Below are 18242 nucleotides of genomic sequence, written 5' to 3' on the forward strand. Positions count from 1 at the left end.
GTATACATAGACTTTTTTCAATAAACACATCATGATACTACACACGTATTTTCTCTTCCTTATGATTTTCTGTTTCTTTTTTTTTTTTTTTTTTTTAAGAATTTGTTTTTTCAAGTAATCTCTACACCCATCGTGGGGCTCGAACTTACAACGCCCAGATCAAGAGTCACACGCTCCACCGACTGAGCCGGCCAAGATGCCCTTCTTCCTGACAATTTTCTTAATAACTCTTTCCTCTAGCTTACTGTATTGCAGAAATACATTGTGTAATACGTATGACATACGAAAGAGGTAATAAGGGACTATTTTTGTTACCAGTAAGGCTTCCAGTCAACAGTAGGCTATTATTAGCTGAGTTTTGGGGGAGTCAAAGATTAGATATGGATTTTCGACTGCAGTGGGGGTGGGTGTCCCAACCCCTGCATGGTTCAAGGGTCAGGTACAATTGTGTTGGCCTTGCAGTGGGGGCTCCCTCAAATGGAAGCAAAGAATGAAGAATGAAGGCTGATCAATCAGAGGTTTCTATGGACCAGCAGAGATCAAGCTGTCTTCTGCAAGGCGCCCTCTGGTCCTGAAGACCCGGCTCTTGGCTTAAGGAGAATGTAGAGTCTTAAATGTTAGCGGCATCTAAACAGTCACACCAATAAAGTGATCTGTAACACTCCAGCTCCTTAGTGACCTATGCCGATCCTAATGGTTGAACTTTACCGTACGGTGAACTTTACCGTAACAAAAGCAGAAATAGTCCTCAACTGCTTTTCTGAGTATTTCTGTTTCTCCTGAATCGATCTGCATCCCGTTCGCAGGACATGGGGATCTGGCCTCACGCACCCCTTCGGCAATGCCTGTAAACAAGCAACAGGCACAGTCAGTCTTCAAGCGCTTGTTCCGAACATTCCCTCAATGTCTACGCTTCTGGTATTATACCGGAAAGAGGGGGAAATGGATAAACATAAAACAAGATCTTTTTTTATAAGTAAACTACCCCCAACGTGGGACTCAAACACATGACCCCCAAGATCAAGACTCACATGTCCTACCGACTAAGCCAGCCAGGTGCCCCTAAAACAAGATTTTTTTATAAACATTAAAAAAAACATTTTAATGTTTATTTATTTTTAAGAGAGAGAGAGAGAGAGACAGAGCATGAGTGGGGGAGGGGTAGAGAGAAAGGGAGACACAGAATCTGAAGCGCTCCAGGCTCTGAGCTGTCAGCACAGAGCCCGACATGGGGCTCGAACTCAGACCACGAGATCATGACCTGAGCTGACGCTGGGACGTTCAACTGACCGAGCCACCCAAACGCCCCAAGAAAGGGTATTTATGATGAACAGGATAGCATAACATGGTGGTCACCTCTGAAATGAAACTGTTGATAAAGAACTATAAATAATTCAACACAGAGGGAATAGTAGTAGTTCAAAGGAAACGATAACAAAAATGTTATTTGCTATACGGTCTGAAAGTGACCATAGGAGGACCTTCACCGTGACAAAAGTAGAGACATCAACACAGACATTAAAATTACAAAGCAAATACTATAAACCATTTTTTTCCCCAACAGATTCGACAACGTACATGAAATGAACAAGTTAAAAATAAAGTTGAGGGGCGTCTGGGTGGCTCAGTGTATTAAGCATCTGACTTCAGCTTAGGTCGTGATCTTACAGTTCATGAGCTCGAGCCCCGCGTCAGGCTCTGTGTTGACAGCTCAGAGCCTGGAGCCTGCTTCGGATTCTGTGTCTCCCCCCCTCTCTCTCTGCCTCTCCCCGGCTTGTACTCTGTGTCTCTCCCTCTTAAAAATAAATAGACATTAAAATTTTTTTTTAAAAATAATAAAGTTGAAAATAAAGTTTACTGAAATGGGCACCGAAGAAATAGAAAGTATGAATAGCCCTATATCTGAAAAATGAGTATGCAACTGGGAAACTTGAAAAAGTCTGTAATTAAATCTCAACGATTAGACATCCATCTGGCAACTGACATTAATGAGTTGAGGACACCCTTCCTGTTCATCCATTATACACTTACTGTATTATTTAAAGATTGCTTCATATTTGAATCTATCTTCCTGATTGTGGAGACTATAATTTTGGTCTTGGAAACCAATCTGAATCAATCAATCCCTCTCTCCCTCACATACATACCGATGATCTGGACATACGTAAATATTTATTCATGTTCCCATTCCCTCTGACGACCTTTGGAAACATCTACAGCTATATTCATCTATTGTCTCTCTCCACAGTCCTAATGACATTACTCTCATAACTTTGGTGGGTTTGATTTTTCCTTTCTTCGTTCCAGAAAATACTAAGGTGCTAGGTGGATGACCTACCATGGTAGAGACCATTGCTATACAAGGTGTAGGTTTTAACATCCTAGTTTCTGTTGCATGTGGCCACATCCACTCACTAGAGCTGCTGGACACTTATAACACATTAAAAGCTGTAAAGGGGCACCTGGTTGGCTCAGTCAGTCAAGCATCTGACTGCAGCCCACGTCGTGATCTCACAGTGCGTGAGTTCGAGCCCCACACTGGGCTCTGTAGTGACAGCTCAGAGCCTGAAGCCTGCTTCTGAGTCTGTGTGCGTCTCTCTCTCCATCCCTCCCCCTTTGCACTTTGTCTCTCTCTCTCTCAAAAATAAACAAACGTTAAAGAAAAGAGAAAAGGCTCTGAAGGTCCCATAGCGAAAAAAGAGAAAATGGTTGTTAACTCAATGGACCACCTGACGAGCCCAGAGTTTTTTTTATTCCCTTTCCTCTGGGAACAAGTAAAATAAGAATTTATTTTAATGTGGGTTTATTTTAGGAATCAAAGACAATTTACTCTATGTTCCTCAAATTTATTTTATAAAACCAGGGTGCCTCTGAGGACAAAGTACAAAATACACTGACCATGTTTCTTGGACCTATCAATGTTAAGCAGATATTTGCTGGTATGCCAAGTCAAGAGACATATCAGAACCATTTTCAGGATAACGTGTAGGCTATTTTTAAAAAAGGTTTTTTTAATATTTATTTTTGAGAGAGAGAGATAGAGAGACAGAGACAGAGCACGAGCAGGGCAGGGGCAGAGAGAGAGGCAGACACAGATTCTGAAGCAGGCTCCAGGCTCCGAGCTGTTGAGCCCAATGCGGGGCTCGAACCCACAAGCCGTAAGATCGTGACCTGAGCCGAAGTCAGACGCTTAACCACCCAACAGCCACCAAGGTGCCCCTGCTGAGACTGTTGTAGAAGAAAACATTACATAAGGCTTCCCTGCAAGTATTTTAAGAGTCATGAATACAAAGGATAAAACTGTTAACACCCACAGTAGTTTGCAAAATCCTTCTGTAAATCCGTCCTGGCGTTGACAAAAGCACGTCCTTTCTCGGTTCCAACAACAAACACGTCTGTCTCATACATTGCGATGCAGGCCACTTCTGCCTTGGACTTGGCCAGCTCTTTACACTGAAATAGAAACAAAGAATGAAGTATTATATACCAGATTTTGCGGAGCCTAAGAGGGTCTGCTTTAAGCAGAAAATATAGGAGTGCCAGGCTGACTCAGTTGGTAGAGCGCGAGACTCTTTTAACTTTCCTTTTTGAAGCCACCCACTTTTTTTTTTTAATGTTTGTTTATTTTTTTTTTTTATTTTTTTTCAACGTTTTTTATTTATTTTTGGGACAGAGAGAGACAGAGCATGAACGGGAGAGGGGCAGAGAGAGAGGGAGACACAGAATCGGAAACAGGCTCCAGGCTCCGGGCCGTCAGCCCAGAGCCCGACGCGGGGCTCGAACTCACGGACCTTGAGATCGTGACCTGGCTGAAGTCGGACGCTTAACCGACTGCGCCACCCAGGCGCCCCTTAATGTTTGTTTATTTTGAGAGACAGAGAGAATGCAAGCAGATGAGGGGCAGAGAGAGACGGAGAGAGAGAATCCCAAGCGGGATCTGCATTGACAGCACTGAGCCCAACACAAGGCTCGATTCCATGACCCTGGGATCATGACCTGAGCCAAAATCAAGAGTTAGACTCCCAACTGACTGAGCCGCCCAGGTGCCTCAAGCATGAGCCTCTTGATCTCAGGGTTGTAAGTTTGAGCCCCATGTTAGGCATAGAGATTACTCAATTAAAAAAAAAAATACAGGGGCGCCTGGGTGGCTCAGTCGGTTAAGTGTCCGATTTTGGTTCAGGTCATGATCTCATGGTTCGTGGGTTCAAGTCCTGTGTCTGGCTCTGTGCTGACAGCTCAGAGCCTGGAACCTGCTTTGGATTGTGTGTGTGTGTGTCTCTTTCTCTCTACCCCTCCCCACTGGTGCTCTTTCTCTGTCTCTCAAAAAAAATAAATAAATAAAGGTAAAAAAAATTTTTTTAAATAAGAAAAGTCCCCCAGGAAAGAAAAATGAAACGCATCCACTAAGCAAATACTATAAACATCATACAACCCAGAGAAGGCCATATTTTTATTAGCCACCTAAAAAATACATATTTGGTCTTCATCCATTCTGTTTCTGGCACAGAGCTCCTGAAAGTCTTGGAATTTCCTGAGAGCAGTGTCTTTGGTCAAGGGTGATGAGGTAACTCTAGGTGGGCACCTGATGGGGCTGGTGGCCAGGGGAACCGACCGCGTGATTGGAGGAGTGGCTTCCCTGGCCTCTAGGAAGGAGAGGAGGGATAGGGGTTAATTTCAATCTCTAACGGCCAGTGTTGTAACCAACTGTGCCTATATTATGAAGCTTCCATAAAAACCCGAAAGGACAGAGTCGGAGCTCCCGGGTGGGTAAACACTTGGTGATTTAGGGAGAGTGGCTAGCTGGGCGAGGACACGGCAGCTTCGCACCCTTCCCCCTACCTTGCCCTCTGCATCTCTTGTTTCTGGCTGTTCCTAAGTTACATCCTTTTGTAATCAGCCAGTAATCCACTAAGTAAAATGCTTCTGGGTTCTGTGAGCTGCTCTAGCCAATCAAGCAGACCCAACGTGGGGGGCTGTGGAACTTCCAATCTATAGCCATCGGTCAGAAGCCCAGCTGGCAACCTGGATTTGATGTTAGTGTCTGAAGCGATGGGCGGCCTCGGAGGGTTGAGCCCTTAACCTGTGGGATCTGACACTCTCTCCACAGAGATAAGAGTCAGAACTGAGTTAAACTGCAGGACACTGGGGCCAGAGAAGTGCTTGTTGCTTGTCGAAATTGGGTGCAGTATTTTTACCAGTGACATGCCTCTCCAACATGCCCTCTTCCCCTACATTTTTGGCTACAGACTCTTTGATTGCCTCTTCCCGTGACAATAATTCTGTAATATTTTCTATAGAGAGAACAGAGAGATAACTTTATATTTCCTCCAACATGGTTGATTGCGTTTTTATTATTGATGGTAGGGATGCATAAAACATGAAAATTCCTATGTAAGACACGCCGGCTATCATCACAGTGCTATAGGCTATATGCCCTACAGACGAGAATTCTGAAAGATTCTACTTTGTGCAATTCCTTCCACAGATTTAAAAGAACGTGTGGTGCATTTATGACTGCAAATGCTACAGTGGACAGTCTGTTCTTGACCAGAGAGGAGTTCTGTTTTGAGAGAAACAAGTCCCCTATTTACAATTTACCCATTTAACGACTGGAAGGATTTTCCAGGACTAGCTTCTGACTTCATTCATTCATTCATTCATTCGATTCACTCACTCATTCACTCAATCACTCATTTGAAAGAGAGAGAGAGGGCGCGCACAAGCATGAGCAGAGGAGAGGGGCAGAGGGAGAGAATCTTAAGCAGGCTCCATGCTCAGTGTGGAGACCGATGCACGGCTCGATCCCATGACCCTGGAATTATGACCTGAATCAAAACGAAGAGTCTGACATTCAACCGTCTGAGCCACCCAGGCCCCTCTGGCTCTGCACATTTAAGACCTGTTTTTCCTCTGCTCCCCACATCCTTCTGGAGTTGAGCACATATTCACACCACAGTGTGACCTCAGGTCGTAACATACCCCTTGATGTCCCATCATTGGGTGAGTGGACCCACTGGATCGTAAGAATATTCCTGGAAACCGTTCTCATGCTGGGGTTCCTAGCAATAGCTCACCTCGACACAGAAATGACAGCAAGTCACCTAAGAAGCTAAACGAAAACTAAACGTATATGCAACGGAGCTTCCCCTTTTGAGACCCCGAAAGTGCCTGTGTCCACTCCAGTATCCCCTGCCACAGGGGATCCTGGGAGGCACAATAACATCCCCCCAAAGATGTCCATATCCTAATCCCCAGAGCCTGTGAATATATTCCCTCCTGTGGCAACAGGGACTTTGCAGATGTGACTGTTTTGGGGAAGGTTATCTTGGACTATGCAGGTGGACCGAATGCAGTCACCACGTTCTTGATAAGGGCCAGAGGCAGGAGGAAGAAGAACAGGTGACAAGGGAAGCAGAGGGCAGAGTGGACCCTTGCAGGAAGGGAGCATGAGTCAAGAAATGCGGGCAGCCTTCAGAAGTTGGAAAAGGCAAGCCACGTATTCTCCTTGGAAGCCTCCAGGAGGAATGGAGGCTCAGTGATCCTTTGATCCGCGCCCCATAAAACCCCATTTCCTGCCTCCGGACCTCTAGAACTGTCTTAACAGTAAGTGTATGTTGTTGTTTTTTAAATTCTTTTAAAATGTTTATTTAGTTCTGAGAGAGACAGAGACAGAATGCCAGTGGGTTAGGGGCAGAGAGAGAGGGAGTCACAGAATCTGAAACAGGCTCCAGGCTCTGAGCTGTCAGCACAGAGCCGGACGTGGGGCTCGAACTCACACTGCGAGATCGTGACCTTTGCCGAAGTGGGACGCTCAACCGACTGAGCCACCCAGGCGCCCCGAAGTAAGTGCATGTTGTTTAAAGGCACTACGTTTGTGGGACTTAATGACAGCAGCAACGGGAAACGGATACAGGGGTTGTGGCAGCAAGAAAGTGAGAGCAGGAGACAGCGATGTGGTTTTAGCTGATGTGGTTAAAATATCTTACCTAGAGGGGCGCCTGGGCGGCTCAGTCGGTTAAGCGGCCGACTTCACCTCAGGTCATGATCTCGCAGTCCGTGAGTTGGAGCCCCGCATCGGGCTCTGTGCTGACGGCTCAGAGCCTGGAGCCTGTTTCAGATTCTGCGTCTCCCTCTTTCTCTCTGACCCTCCCCCGTTCATGCTCTGTCTCTCTCTGTCTCAAAAATAAATAAATGTCAAAAAAAAATTAAAAAAAGAAAAAAAAAGAAAATATCTTACCTAGAAATCTGTGCAAATGCATACATGCACATATTGCTGGGGCTCTCCCACAGCCACGGGAGAGGCCACTGCAAGAGGAGGGCAGGAAGTTTAAGCTCTGTTAGCTTCATGGCAAATCTCTCTGTGTTTGTGTCGAATGAACCTGACATTCGGCATTTAATCTATCTGAAATAGAGAACCTGGTATCCAGTAGAGTTGTTCATTAAAAAATTTAAAAACAATTTTTTTAATGTTTATTTATTATTGAGAGACAGAGAGAGACAGAGCACGAGCGGGTGAAGGGCAGAGAGAGGGGGAGACACAGAATCCGAAGCAGGCTCCAGGCTCTGAGCTGTCAGCACAGAGCTTGACGCGGGGCTCGAACTCACTAACCATGAGATCTTGACCTGAGCCGAAGTCAGACGCTTAACTGACTCAGCCACCCAGGCACCCCCCCAAAATTTTTTTTAATATTTATTTTTGATAGACAGAGGGTGAGCAGAGGAGGGGCAGAGAGAGAGGGAGACACAGACTATGAAGCAGGTTCCAGGCTCTGAGCTGTCAGCACAGAGCCCAACACAGGGCTCAAACTCACGAGCTGTGAGATCATGACCTGAGTAGAAGTGGGATGCTCAACTGACTGAGCCACCCAGGTGCCCCTAGAGTCACTCATTAAAAAAAAATACGTATTTATTTTTGACACATAGAGTGTGTGTGTGGGGGGGAGGGGCAGACAGAGAGAGAGAGAGAGAGAGAGAGAGAGAGAGAGAGAATTCCAAGTGGGCTCCACACTCAATGCCAAGCCTGATGTAGGGCTCGATTCCACGACCTTGGGAACATGACCTGAGCAGAAATCAGAGGCCCAACCGACTGAGCCACCCCAGCGCCCCCCAATTCTTGTCAGCTTCTTCAAACATATTACAGGTAACATTTCAGCGGGGCTCATACTCCCACCAGCACCGTGACAGAGGCCATGACACCTTCCCATTACGAGGATCATCAGTCGTGGGCTGGACTTTGTGACCTGCTTCCCAAGAACCAGACATGGAGGGGGAAATACAGCGACTGTATGATGAAGAAACACGGCAGACATTACTTGTGTTAGGATTCTCTCGAGAGACCTACTAGGAGATAATCGATCTCTCTTTCTCTCTGTCTCTCTCTTTCGCTAATGTGCGGGTCCTTATAAGGAGTTGGCTCATGTGATTACGGAGGCTGAGAAGTCCCATGACGGGCCGTCCACAAGCTGCAGACACAAGAGGGGCAGTTCTAAGTTCTGAGAGCCCGAGAGCTGACGGTATAGATTCAACTCTGAGTCCAAAGGCCCGAGAGCCAGAAGGGCAAGGGCAGAAGACGGATGTCCCCGCTCGAGCAGTCGGACAGAGAGGGGACTGGACCATTCCTCTGAGTTTCTGTTCTATTCGGGCTCTCCACGGGCTGGGTGACGCCCACCCATGGTGGGGAGGGCCACCTGCTTTGCTCTGCCCGGCAATTCAAGTGCTAATCTCTTCCTGAAACACCCTCACGGACACCCCCAGAAATAATGGGCATTCCGTGGCCCGGTCAGGTCGACACATAAAGTTAACCATCACACCGCCTTGACCAAGAGACCGAGGTGAGCCCCACCGGCGATGGGTCACGGTGATGTCCTGCGCCCCGATACAATGTGATGGGGTGGGGGGGTGCATCTCACCTCTGTGGTCTTCTTTCCAAAAGCCCAGTCCAAACAGGAGGTGAAACCTCAGAGAAACCCAGATTGACAGAGACTCGATATAAGGCCTGACCAGTCCTCTTCTAAACTGTCAAGGTCATGGAACACAAGGGAAGACTGGGAAGCTGTCACAGATGAGAGGCGCCTAAGGAGACCTGATGACCGGAAGGAATGTGGTGCCACCAGTGGACCTTGGACAGAGAAAGGACGGGCGTGCGAGTCTTGATCTCAAGGCTGTGAGTTTGAGCCCCAAACTGGGTGTAGAGATCGTTTAAAAATAGTAAAATCTTGGGGCGCCTGGGGGGCTCAGTCGGTTAAGCATCTGACTTCGGCTCAGGTCCTGATCTCGCGGTTCGTGAGTTCGAGCCCCACAACGGGCTCTGTGCTGACAGCTCGGAGCCTGGAGCCTGCTTCGGATTCTGTGTCTCCCCCTCTCTCTGTCCCATTCCCACTCACACTCTATCCCTCTCTGTCTCTCAAAAAATAAATAAATGTTAAAAAAAATTAAAAACAATAACAGGTTAAAAAAAACAAAACAAAACAATGCTGATGAAAATCGAGGAAAGTATGGAGCTGGCTAGTAGTGAGAGAGCAATACTGATCTATCAATCTGGACAAATGTGCCATAGTTAGGTAAGTGATAGGTGAGGGGCACGTGGGAGATCTCTCACTCTGCAACTTTTCCGTAAATCTTTAAAGTATTCCTAAACAGGGGTACCTGGGTGGCTCAGTCGGTTGAGCGTCTGACTTTTGAGTTCGGCTCAGGTCATTTCCCAGGGTTGTGGGATTGAGCCCCGCGTCGGGCTCTGGTCTGAGCCTACTTGGGATTCTCTCTCCCTCTGCCCCTTATCCCTGCTTGCGCGTGCACGCTCTCTCTCAAAATAAAAATAAAAACGAAGTATTCCTAAATAAAAGTGTATTATATGAAAAATCAGGGGCGCCTGACTGGCTCAGTTGGTGGAGCATGTGACTCTTGGATCTCAGAGTTGTGAGTTCGAGCCTCACATTGGCAGTAGAGGTTGCCTAAAAATAAAATCTTTTAAAATAATTTTTTTAAAATTTATTTTACTTATTTTGAGAGAGAGAGAGAGAGAGCAAGCACATGGGAGGGACAGAGAGAGAAGGAGAGAGAGAATCCCAAGCAGGCTCCGCACTGTCAGCACAGAGCCCAAGGTGGGGTTCAAACTCATGAACTGTGAGATCATGACGTGAGCTGAAATCAAGAGTCAGAGGTTCATCCAACTGAGCCACCCAGGCGCCCCTTAAAAATAAAATCTTAACAACAACAACAACAACAACAACAACAACAACAACAACAACAACACAACTCTCCTTGATTTCCATAGGGTTAGGGGAAGGATGGGTAGGGAGTAATTTTGTTTAATGAGGACAGAGTTTTGATTGAGGAAGACGGAAAACTCTGGAGAGGGACAGTGACCACAGCAGCACATCAATGCGGTTGCATTTCATGCCCTCGAACTGTGCGCTTAAAAGTGATGAAACCGGTAAATTTTATGATCTTTATATACCTTATCACAATATGAAAAATACTCTTGATTTTTTTTTTCCCCAAGAAAACCTCACAGCTCATCCAACCCATCGCTAAGTCCTGTCAACTCCACAGACCCTTCTGGAGCCATCACTTCTCCCCACCTCCACCATTTCCAGCCTAGTCCACTGCCGTTGGAACCACTCCCCCAAATGATTCCTTCACTCAGAACATTCCAATGGCTTCCCAGAGCCCTGAGGAGAGAAGCCCCGAGCTCTACATGATCTGGCCACCTGGTGCCTTGTTAATCTTACCTCTGGCCACCTCTCCTTTCCTCCCCCTGCTGCAGCGTTACTGGACTTCTTGATGCTCCTCCAAAATACCACACCTATTTCCACCTCGGGACCTTTGCACAAGCTGTTCTCACCGAGCACTCTGCCGCTGGATACCGGCCTGGCCTACATCTTCAGTTCATCCACGTCTTTGCATAAAAGGCAACTGCCCACAGAATCTCCCCCAGATCACCCCGCCATAACCACTTGTTTTCGCTCCAAGTGTTTCTTGACCCTCTGTTTTTGTTATTTATTATCTTTACCAATATAAACATCCACATGGAATTTGTTTATCGTCTGTCTCCCCAAATAGGACGTGGGATCGTCTGAGGAGGACCTTATCTGTCTTTTCAAAAAGCTTGTGGCCCCAGTGCCTAAAAAAGGGCTCAGACGTGGAAGGCACTTTATGAACATTTGTCAAGGGAAGGAAGATGGTCAGTTCTTGAGTAAAACATTTCTAGTTTGTTCTTCAAACAGACACTGACACTTTCTTTTAAAATTTATTCCAAGTTTTTTTTTAAAACAGTTTTATCTATCTACCCTCAGATAACCTAAGATAATGTCCCTATCTCAAGATCCTTAACTTAATCACATCTGTAAGGTTCCTTTTGCCAAGTAAGAACATTCACAGGCACAGGGGGTGAGGACACAGACATCTTGGGGGCCATTATTCAGTTTACTTTGGGTTACTTTCAAAATTTCTCTTTACATTTGGTTTTCTAGTTCAAACATGATGGTTCTAGGGGTGTGAGCACGTGTGTGTGTGCACATGTACGTGTGCACGAGAGGGAGCTTCGTTGTGTGTTTGGTATTTTGCCAGCTGACCCCATAATATCCTTTTTCTAAAGGTTTATTTACTTTTAGGTAATCTCTGCACCCAATGTGGGGCTTGACCTTGCGACCTCCAGATCAAGAGTCGCATACTCCTGAGACTGAGCCAGCCAGGGGCCCAGACCCAATAACGTTCCTTATAGAGGGGCACTTGGGTGGCTCAGTCTGTTAAGCGTCCGACATTGGCTCAGGTCATGATCTCACAGTTCATGAGTTTGAGCCCCATGTCCGGCTCTGTGCTGACAGCTCAGAGCCTGGAGCCTGCTCTGGATTCTGTGTCTCCTTGTCTCTCTGCCCCTCCCCTACTCATTCTCTGTCTCTGTCTCTCAAAAATAAATAAACATTAAAAAATTTTTAAAAAAGTAGTGTTCTTTATAGAAAAAGAAAAAATCTATTTATTTTTTTCCGGTCAAGGATCCAGCCCAGGGTCACAGTTTCTACATGACGTCCTGGCTCTTCAGTTGTCCTTCGATCTGAAATGGTTCTCCAGTCTTTGTCTTTCATGACATTGATGTTTATTAAAAGTCCAGCCCAGTCATTTTGTAGAATGTCCCTTAATTTGGCTTGCCTGGTGTTTCCCCATTAGATTCGGCATGCGTTTTGGGCAGGAATGGCACAGAAATGGTGAAGCCCCCGCCTGGAGCGTCACGTCGGGAGGCGTGGGATGTCGGTCTGTCCCATTACTGCTGATGTCCACTCTGATCGCTCGATTAAAGGGGGTGTTTCTCAGGTTTCTCCACTTTTATTAAGGTGCTGATTTTCCCTTTCTAATCGGTAAGTATCTTGCAATCAGACACTTTGAGGTTATACACGTTTCTCACCATGTTTTTACCCACGAGGTACATTTTGCACATCAGACCTAAATAGACGTGCAGAAATAGCCTCATTGGTTTGCTTTTGAATTTAGAACAGAAACGTTCTCAAACAAGGGAAGAGAGGTGCCTTCATTAAATTTTCAGATCCGGAAAGTTCACATTGACAGAATTACTTCCACCATGTAAGAAGCGGCTTTAAAATCACCTGCCAAGCCCGTGACCTCTACGCAGAAGGGTACGGTTACACAGACAGGGTACAGAACTGCGGCCGAGCGTCAGAGTGTGGCCCAGCTCTAGGATTTCGACAGTGGTCCAACTAGGGGACATTGTACAGAACCGCAGACCGCCTCACCATGGACTCCAGAGCAGACACGAGGAACGTCACCACCATCCTGCTCTCTGAGGCCTCCTCGTTCTCCATGGGCAGGGCAGACACCGCCACCTGGGCCATGATCCCTGTCCAAGAGAAGTAACAAGACAGTGAGTGGTAGAAATCCACAGTGACCTCTAAGTACGCATCTAGAGCTGGGACGGTTCTCACAGATGACCTAGCTCCCACCTCCCTTTATGGGTGAAGAAACCGGGGCGCCTGGGGGGCTGAGTCGGTGAAGAGTCCAACTCTTGATTTTGGCTCTGGTCATGCTCTCATGGTTCGTAAGATCGAGCCCCGCTTCAGGCTCCATGCTGACAGCGTGGAGCCTGCTTGGGATTCTCTCTCTCCTCGCTCTCTGCCCCTCTTCCCACCAGTGCTATCTCAAACTAAATACACACTAAAAATAAAATAGAATAGAATAGAATAGAATAGAATAAAAAAATAAAATAAAATAAAAAATAAAATAAAATAAAATAAAATAGGGGTGCCTGTGTGGCTCAGTCAGTTAAGCGTCTAACTGGTTCAGGTCACGATCTTGCAGTTTGTGAGTTCGAGCCCCGCGTCGGGTTCTGTGCTGACAGCTTGGAGCCTGGAGCCTGCTTCGGATTCTGTGTCTCCCTCTCTCTCTCTGCCCCTCCCCTGCTCACGCTCTGTCTCTCTCTCTCAAAAATAAACATTAAGAAAATAATAATAAATAAATTCTCTGAAGACACTTGAGGATGCCTTAATTAGATTTATGTTCTTCCTGAGACAGACCATAGGCTAGCAGAACCATTAGGATGCAAATGTTTTTGGTTAAAACTTTTTATAAATCAGTCTCCCTATTATGAAATAGAATGTGACTTCATACCAGGCATGACCTGGCCACGAGTGATTGAGGAAATATACACACTTCAACTTGAGGCTTGTATTTTTTTTTGTATTCTTTTTTAAATGTTTTTATTTATTTTTGAGAGAGAAAGAGAGAGAGCACAAGCAGGGGAGGGGCAGAGAGAGAGAACGAGACACAGAATCCGAAGGAGGCTCCAGGCTCTGAGCTGTCAGCACAGTGCCTGACACAGGGCTTGAACTCACGAACCGTGAGATCATGACCTGAGCCCAAGTCGGAGGCTCAACCGACTGAGCCACCCAGGCACCCCCAATTTGAAGCTTTTAAATAATGATCCTAAAACCTTTGAGTGTCTTCTTGTTATCACACCCATTTTTGAGAACAAGTAGAAGTCTGTAATTATAAGCTGTTTATGTGTGGGTGGTTTGTAACATGAAAAAGGACATGGTGTTCCATGTGCTTAAAATAACCTCCAAGTACAGAGGTCTCTCAATGAAGCGGAGCATAAAGCAATCAAAGTGGGGCACTCATCTCTGAACTCAAACATTGTTTATGTCTGCAGATTTTATTTAGCAAGGGAAAAAAATGGTCAAAAAAATGGATCACTCACAGTTTCCTTTTAAATAAAGGAAAGTTTTTATTTTAAAATTATTTATAATTGCTGTATACTAGATCCTTAGTAGGATTACATTTCACATCTTTGGTTATTAAAGAAAGACCTGTTCGTGTCATTTAAAAATTTTTTTAATTAAGGTATAATTTATGTAAAGTTCATTCTTTTGAGTGTAAGATCTGTAATTTTTTTTTGAGAGAGAGAGTGCGCATGTACACACATGCAGGGGAGAGGCAGAGAGAGAGGGAGAGAGAGGATCCAAGGCAGGTTCCATGCTGTCAGCAGAGAGCTGGATGCGGGGTTCAAGCTCATGAATCGTGAGATCACGACCTGAGCTGAAGTCAAATGCTTAACTGGCTGAGCCACCCAGGCGCCCCAAGAGAAGTAGGCTTTTTAAGCTTTACAGGAAAGGACTAAACTGTTTTCCAAAGTGGCTGTACTATTTTGTGTTCCTATTGCTAATACGTGAGAATTCCAAGTGCTCTGTATCCTATCTGACAGAGTGTTGTCAGCTAAAAAAACAAAACAAAACAAAACAAAACAAAACAAAACAAAAAGCTGTAGGGGGGTGGGGGCGGGGGTCAGGCAGTTAAGCATCTGACTCTTGATTTCAGCTCAGGTCATGATCTCATGGTTCATGAGGTAGAGCCTCACATTGGGCTCTGCACTGATGGCAAGGAGCCTGCTTGGGATTCTCTCTCCCCCCTCTCTCTGCCCTCTCCTGCTCCCGAATGTGCTCTCTGTCTCTCTCTCTCTCAAAATAAATAAATAAATAAACATTAAAAAAAAAAAAAACAAACTTTTCCTACAACAGAGTCCCATATTATAATGGAAGTAGGTACGTCCAAAGGCAAATTCACCCATGGTCAAAATTATCTTAGGAAGCAATAAATTATCTGTCCCAGAGGGAACATTTTCCTTCTATGAGTTAATTGTTTAGGGAGCTGACTTCTAGCTCTTTATCACCCGATGCAACTTTGCCAACACTACGCACATTTTTTCAAGGCAGTGGTCCTGAAACATGTCAACCACTCAGAGTGACTTTGAGCTGCGTATCAGAAGGCCATTCTTCTTGGGTTGGGGGAGGGCTCCCTTTTCTTTCCGAATTTTGCCATCAATGACTGTATCTTCAGAGTTCATGTCTTTCAGCCACAATTTTAATATTTTCCATCTGTCTAAAATCTTATCACCTATTTGGCTGGTCACCAAGAAGCTACTGGAACACGAAATGCCACTGTTTGATGACTCACGTGTTGATGGCAGGACTACTACATTCACTGTGACCATGTCTCTGATCGTAACCCTTCATGGAGTCCCGCCAGCCAGTTTTCCCTGCAGTGTTGACATGGTTTCTTCCATTAATCATCCAGTGAACTAGTTTAGGGGCCACGATGTATGAAAAACACACATTTTTTTAGAGATTTTATTTTTAATCAATCTCCACACCAAACCTGGGGCTTGAACTCACAACCCTGAGATCAAGAGTCACACACGTCCCACCGACCAAGCCAGCCAGGTGACCCGAAAAAAACACATTAAAAAATATATTTACTTATTTTTGAGAGAGAGAGAGAGAGACAGAACGAGAGCCCAACAGGCTCCACACTGTCAGCACAGGCCCCGATGCGGGGCTCAAACCCACGAACCACGAGATCATGACCTGAGCCGAAACCAAGAGCCGGACGCTTAACCGACAGAGCCACCCCGGGTGCCCCAAAAAGCACATTTTAAAACACTGGAATCCCATATGGTGCTTTGAGATGCTCCTGTTGAGAGGCCCCTGAGAACTGAGACCCTTTAAGGGACTGGAATATTCCAGGCTCCTGTGTCCTGCGTGCTCCTAAATCGGATGTTCCTCCACTGGAACGACAGAAGGTGCCTAAAATATTTAAATAGTGATTTTCCTCTTTTCACTGTTGCAATTCGACCATGGCTGAACTCTCCTAAGTCAAGTGCAGGTATGGACACCACTGTATCTATTTCATTTTGTGTGCCATCCACGTGCAGGGGCCGTGCTACTATTCTCCGTGTTGTTCCAACTTGAGCGTACGCACTGCTGAAGCAAGCACCGTCGTTATCTCTCCTTTTGCACGATATTTTGCATGGAGACGGTTCTAGCAAAGCCTGCCTGCAAAACCCAAGAGTGAGCTGCTTGATTGACATCTGTTAGTGCCCCTGGTACATACGGTATCATTTCTGCTAATTACACCACAGTAATCCCTAAGAGGACTGTGATGTCAAAACTCTGGTTTTTACAAGAGAATACATGATAGGCAAAATCAAGCGAGGTGGAACTGAAAAGGATATGATCACTTGGTACTGACTGCACTACCCGCAATGACAAAAAAGCAAGTGTTGCATAATTATCGTTTTGTTGCATCCTTCACCTAGCAACGAATGCAGGCAGGAACCTTGTCTTTTCAATTTTCTGACTTAGAAGACCCCATCCAGTAATGGAGCATCAGAAATAATGAAAGCTGGGGGCGCCTGCCTGGCTGAGTCGCTGGAGCATGTGACTCTTGATCCTGGGGTCGTGAGTTTAAGCCCTGTGCTGGGTGTAGCGATTACTTAAAACAATACAACGAAACATGATTAGAAGCTGATCTGGGGTCTCCCACCCTGAGAACATTTTCCAGGAAAAAAATCACTGCATTCTCCCCCCCCCCTTTTTTAAAAAGTTTATTATTTTGAGAGAGAGAGAGAGAGAGAGAGAGAGAGAGAGAGAGAGAATACCAAGCAGGCTCCACGCTGTCAGTACAGAGCCTGATGCAGGGCTTGAATTCACAAACCATGAGAACATGACCTGAGCCGAAATCCAGAGCTGGACATTCAACTGACTGAGCCACCCAGGGGTCCTCATGTTTCATTCTAACAAAGCTAAAATTCCTTAACGGTGAGAGCTTGTACCACAGAGTAAAATCTCCCAAAGCTTACCTGGTGATTAATTCTTTTCTATTCAAATCTAAAGAATAAGCAATGTTCCTTTAGATCAGAGATTTTACACAGTGCTTAACCTTTTGCTCTTGTATTTATTGGGTTTTAAAAAGTATATTTATTTGAGCAATCTATACCCAATGTGGGGCTCGAACTCCTGACCTCGAGATCGAGTGAGTCACAGGCTCTTCTGACTGAGCCAGCCAGGGGCCCCAATTTTTTTCTAAGACTGGAGATGTAAACAAAACAAAACAAAACAAAACAAAAAAACCCTCTCAAATCTCACATATTTTCCCAGCAATCCTTGAGGGCTGTGGGTCTCTCCTGTTCAATGCAATATTTTGCTAATGAAAAGCAAACATCTAGAACAGGAGTAAACAATCTGCAGCCTGTGGGTCAAATCCAGACTGCCACGTCTTTTTGTAAATAAAGTTTTACTGAAACACAGATGTTTCCATCTCAGCTGTAGCTGCTTTCCTGCAAAGACAGGGTTGCATGCATGTGACAGAGACCGAAAATACTTATTATCTGGCCTTTCACAGAAGAAGTTTGCCCATCCCTGATCCAGCATTCACTTCCATCACCTATACTGGTCATCATTTAGAATGTCATCTGCTCCATTTGGCAAACCCCTCACATCTTGAAATAGTGGCCCAGTTTATTTTTCAGACTGTTTCTGGGTTTTCCTTTCCAAAGGTGAATTTTTCAGGTCTCTGAGGCCTTTATTTTATTATTAAAAAAACTTTTTTTTTTTAATGTTTATTTATTTTTGAGAGCAAGAGAGAGCACGAGCAGGGGAGGGGCAGAGAGGGAGACACAGAATCCAAAATGGGCTCCAGGCTCCGAGCTGTCAGCACAGAGCCCGATGCGGGACTCGAATGCGCAAACTGGGAGATCGTGACCTGAGCTGAAGTCCGGACACTCAACCCACCGAGCCGTCTGGGCGCCCCTCGGAGACCTTGATTTTAATTAAGTTCCTGAGTTGTCACCTTCTCCAAAGTTCGGGCCACAGTAAATGGGAACTATAAACTCAAGTGGACCTATTCACCATTCAACACAAATGTATGGAGGGGGTTAAAGGTACCGAGTTCCAGTCATA

At 45.6% G+C, this 18242-nt stretch overlaps 1 protein-coding gene and 1 non-coding gene across 14 annotated transcripts in view; both read right to left on the reverse strand.

Annotated features, from left to right (window-relative positions):
- Positions 1–18242, reverse strand: part of LOC131500884 (general transcription factor II-I repeat domain-containing protein 2B) — a 50319-nt gene that overhangs the window by 28211 nt on the left and 3866 nt on the right. For 10 of the 13 annotated variants that reach the window (XR_009256519.1, XM_058710440.1, XM_058710439.1 and 7 more), the window contains 3 exons: positions 12747–12850; positions 3315–3453; positions 726–845 (listed from right to left, as the gene is read on the reverse strand). Coding sequence is in view for 12 of the 13 variants with exons in the window: in XM_058710440.1 (XP_058566423.1) it covers positions 726–845; positions 3315–3453; positions 12747–12845 (358 nt within the window). In the remaining variant the exon portion in view is untranslated. Of the gene's footprint in view, positions 1–725; positions 846–3314; positions 3454–7237; positions 7258–8909; positions 9213–10730; positions 10863–12746; positions 12851–18242 lie in introns of those variants that run through there. The other 3 variants (XM_058710444.1, XM_058710442.1, XM_058710443.1) reach the window with 3 other exon arrangements.
- Positions 16171–16276, reverse strand: LOC131501757 (U6 spliceosomal RNA). The gene has a single exon (XR_009256884.1). It is a non-coding gene; the product is annotated as a U6 spliceosomal RNA (small nuclear RNA).

The sequence above is a fragment of the Neofelis nebulosa genome, chromosome 18 (assembly GCF_028018385.1).
Source record: "Neofelis nebulosa isolate mNeoNeb1 chromosome 18, mNeoNeb1.pri, whole genome shotgun sequence".
NCBI lineage: Eukaryota > Metazoa > Chordata > Mammalia > Carnivora > Felidae > Neofelis > Neofelis nebulosa.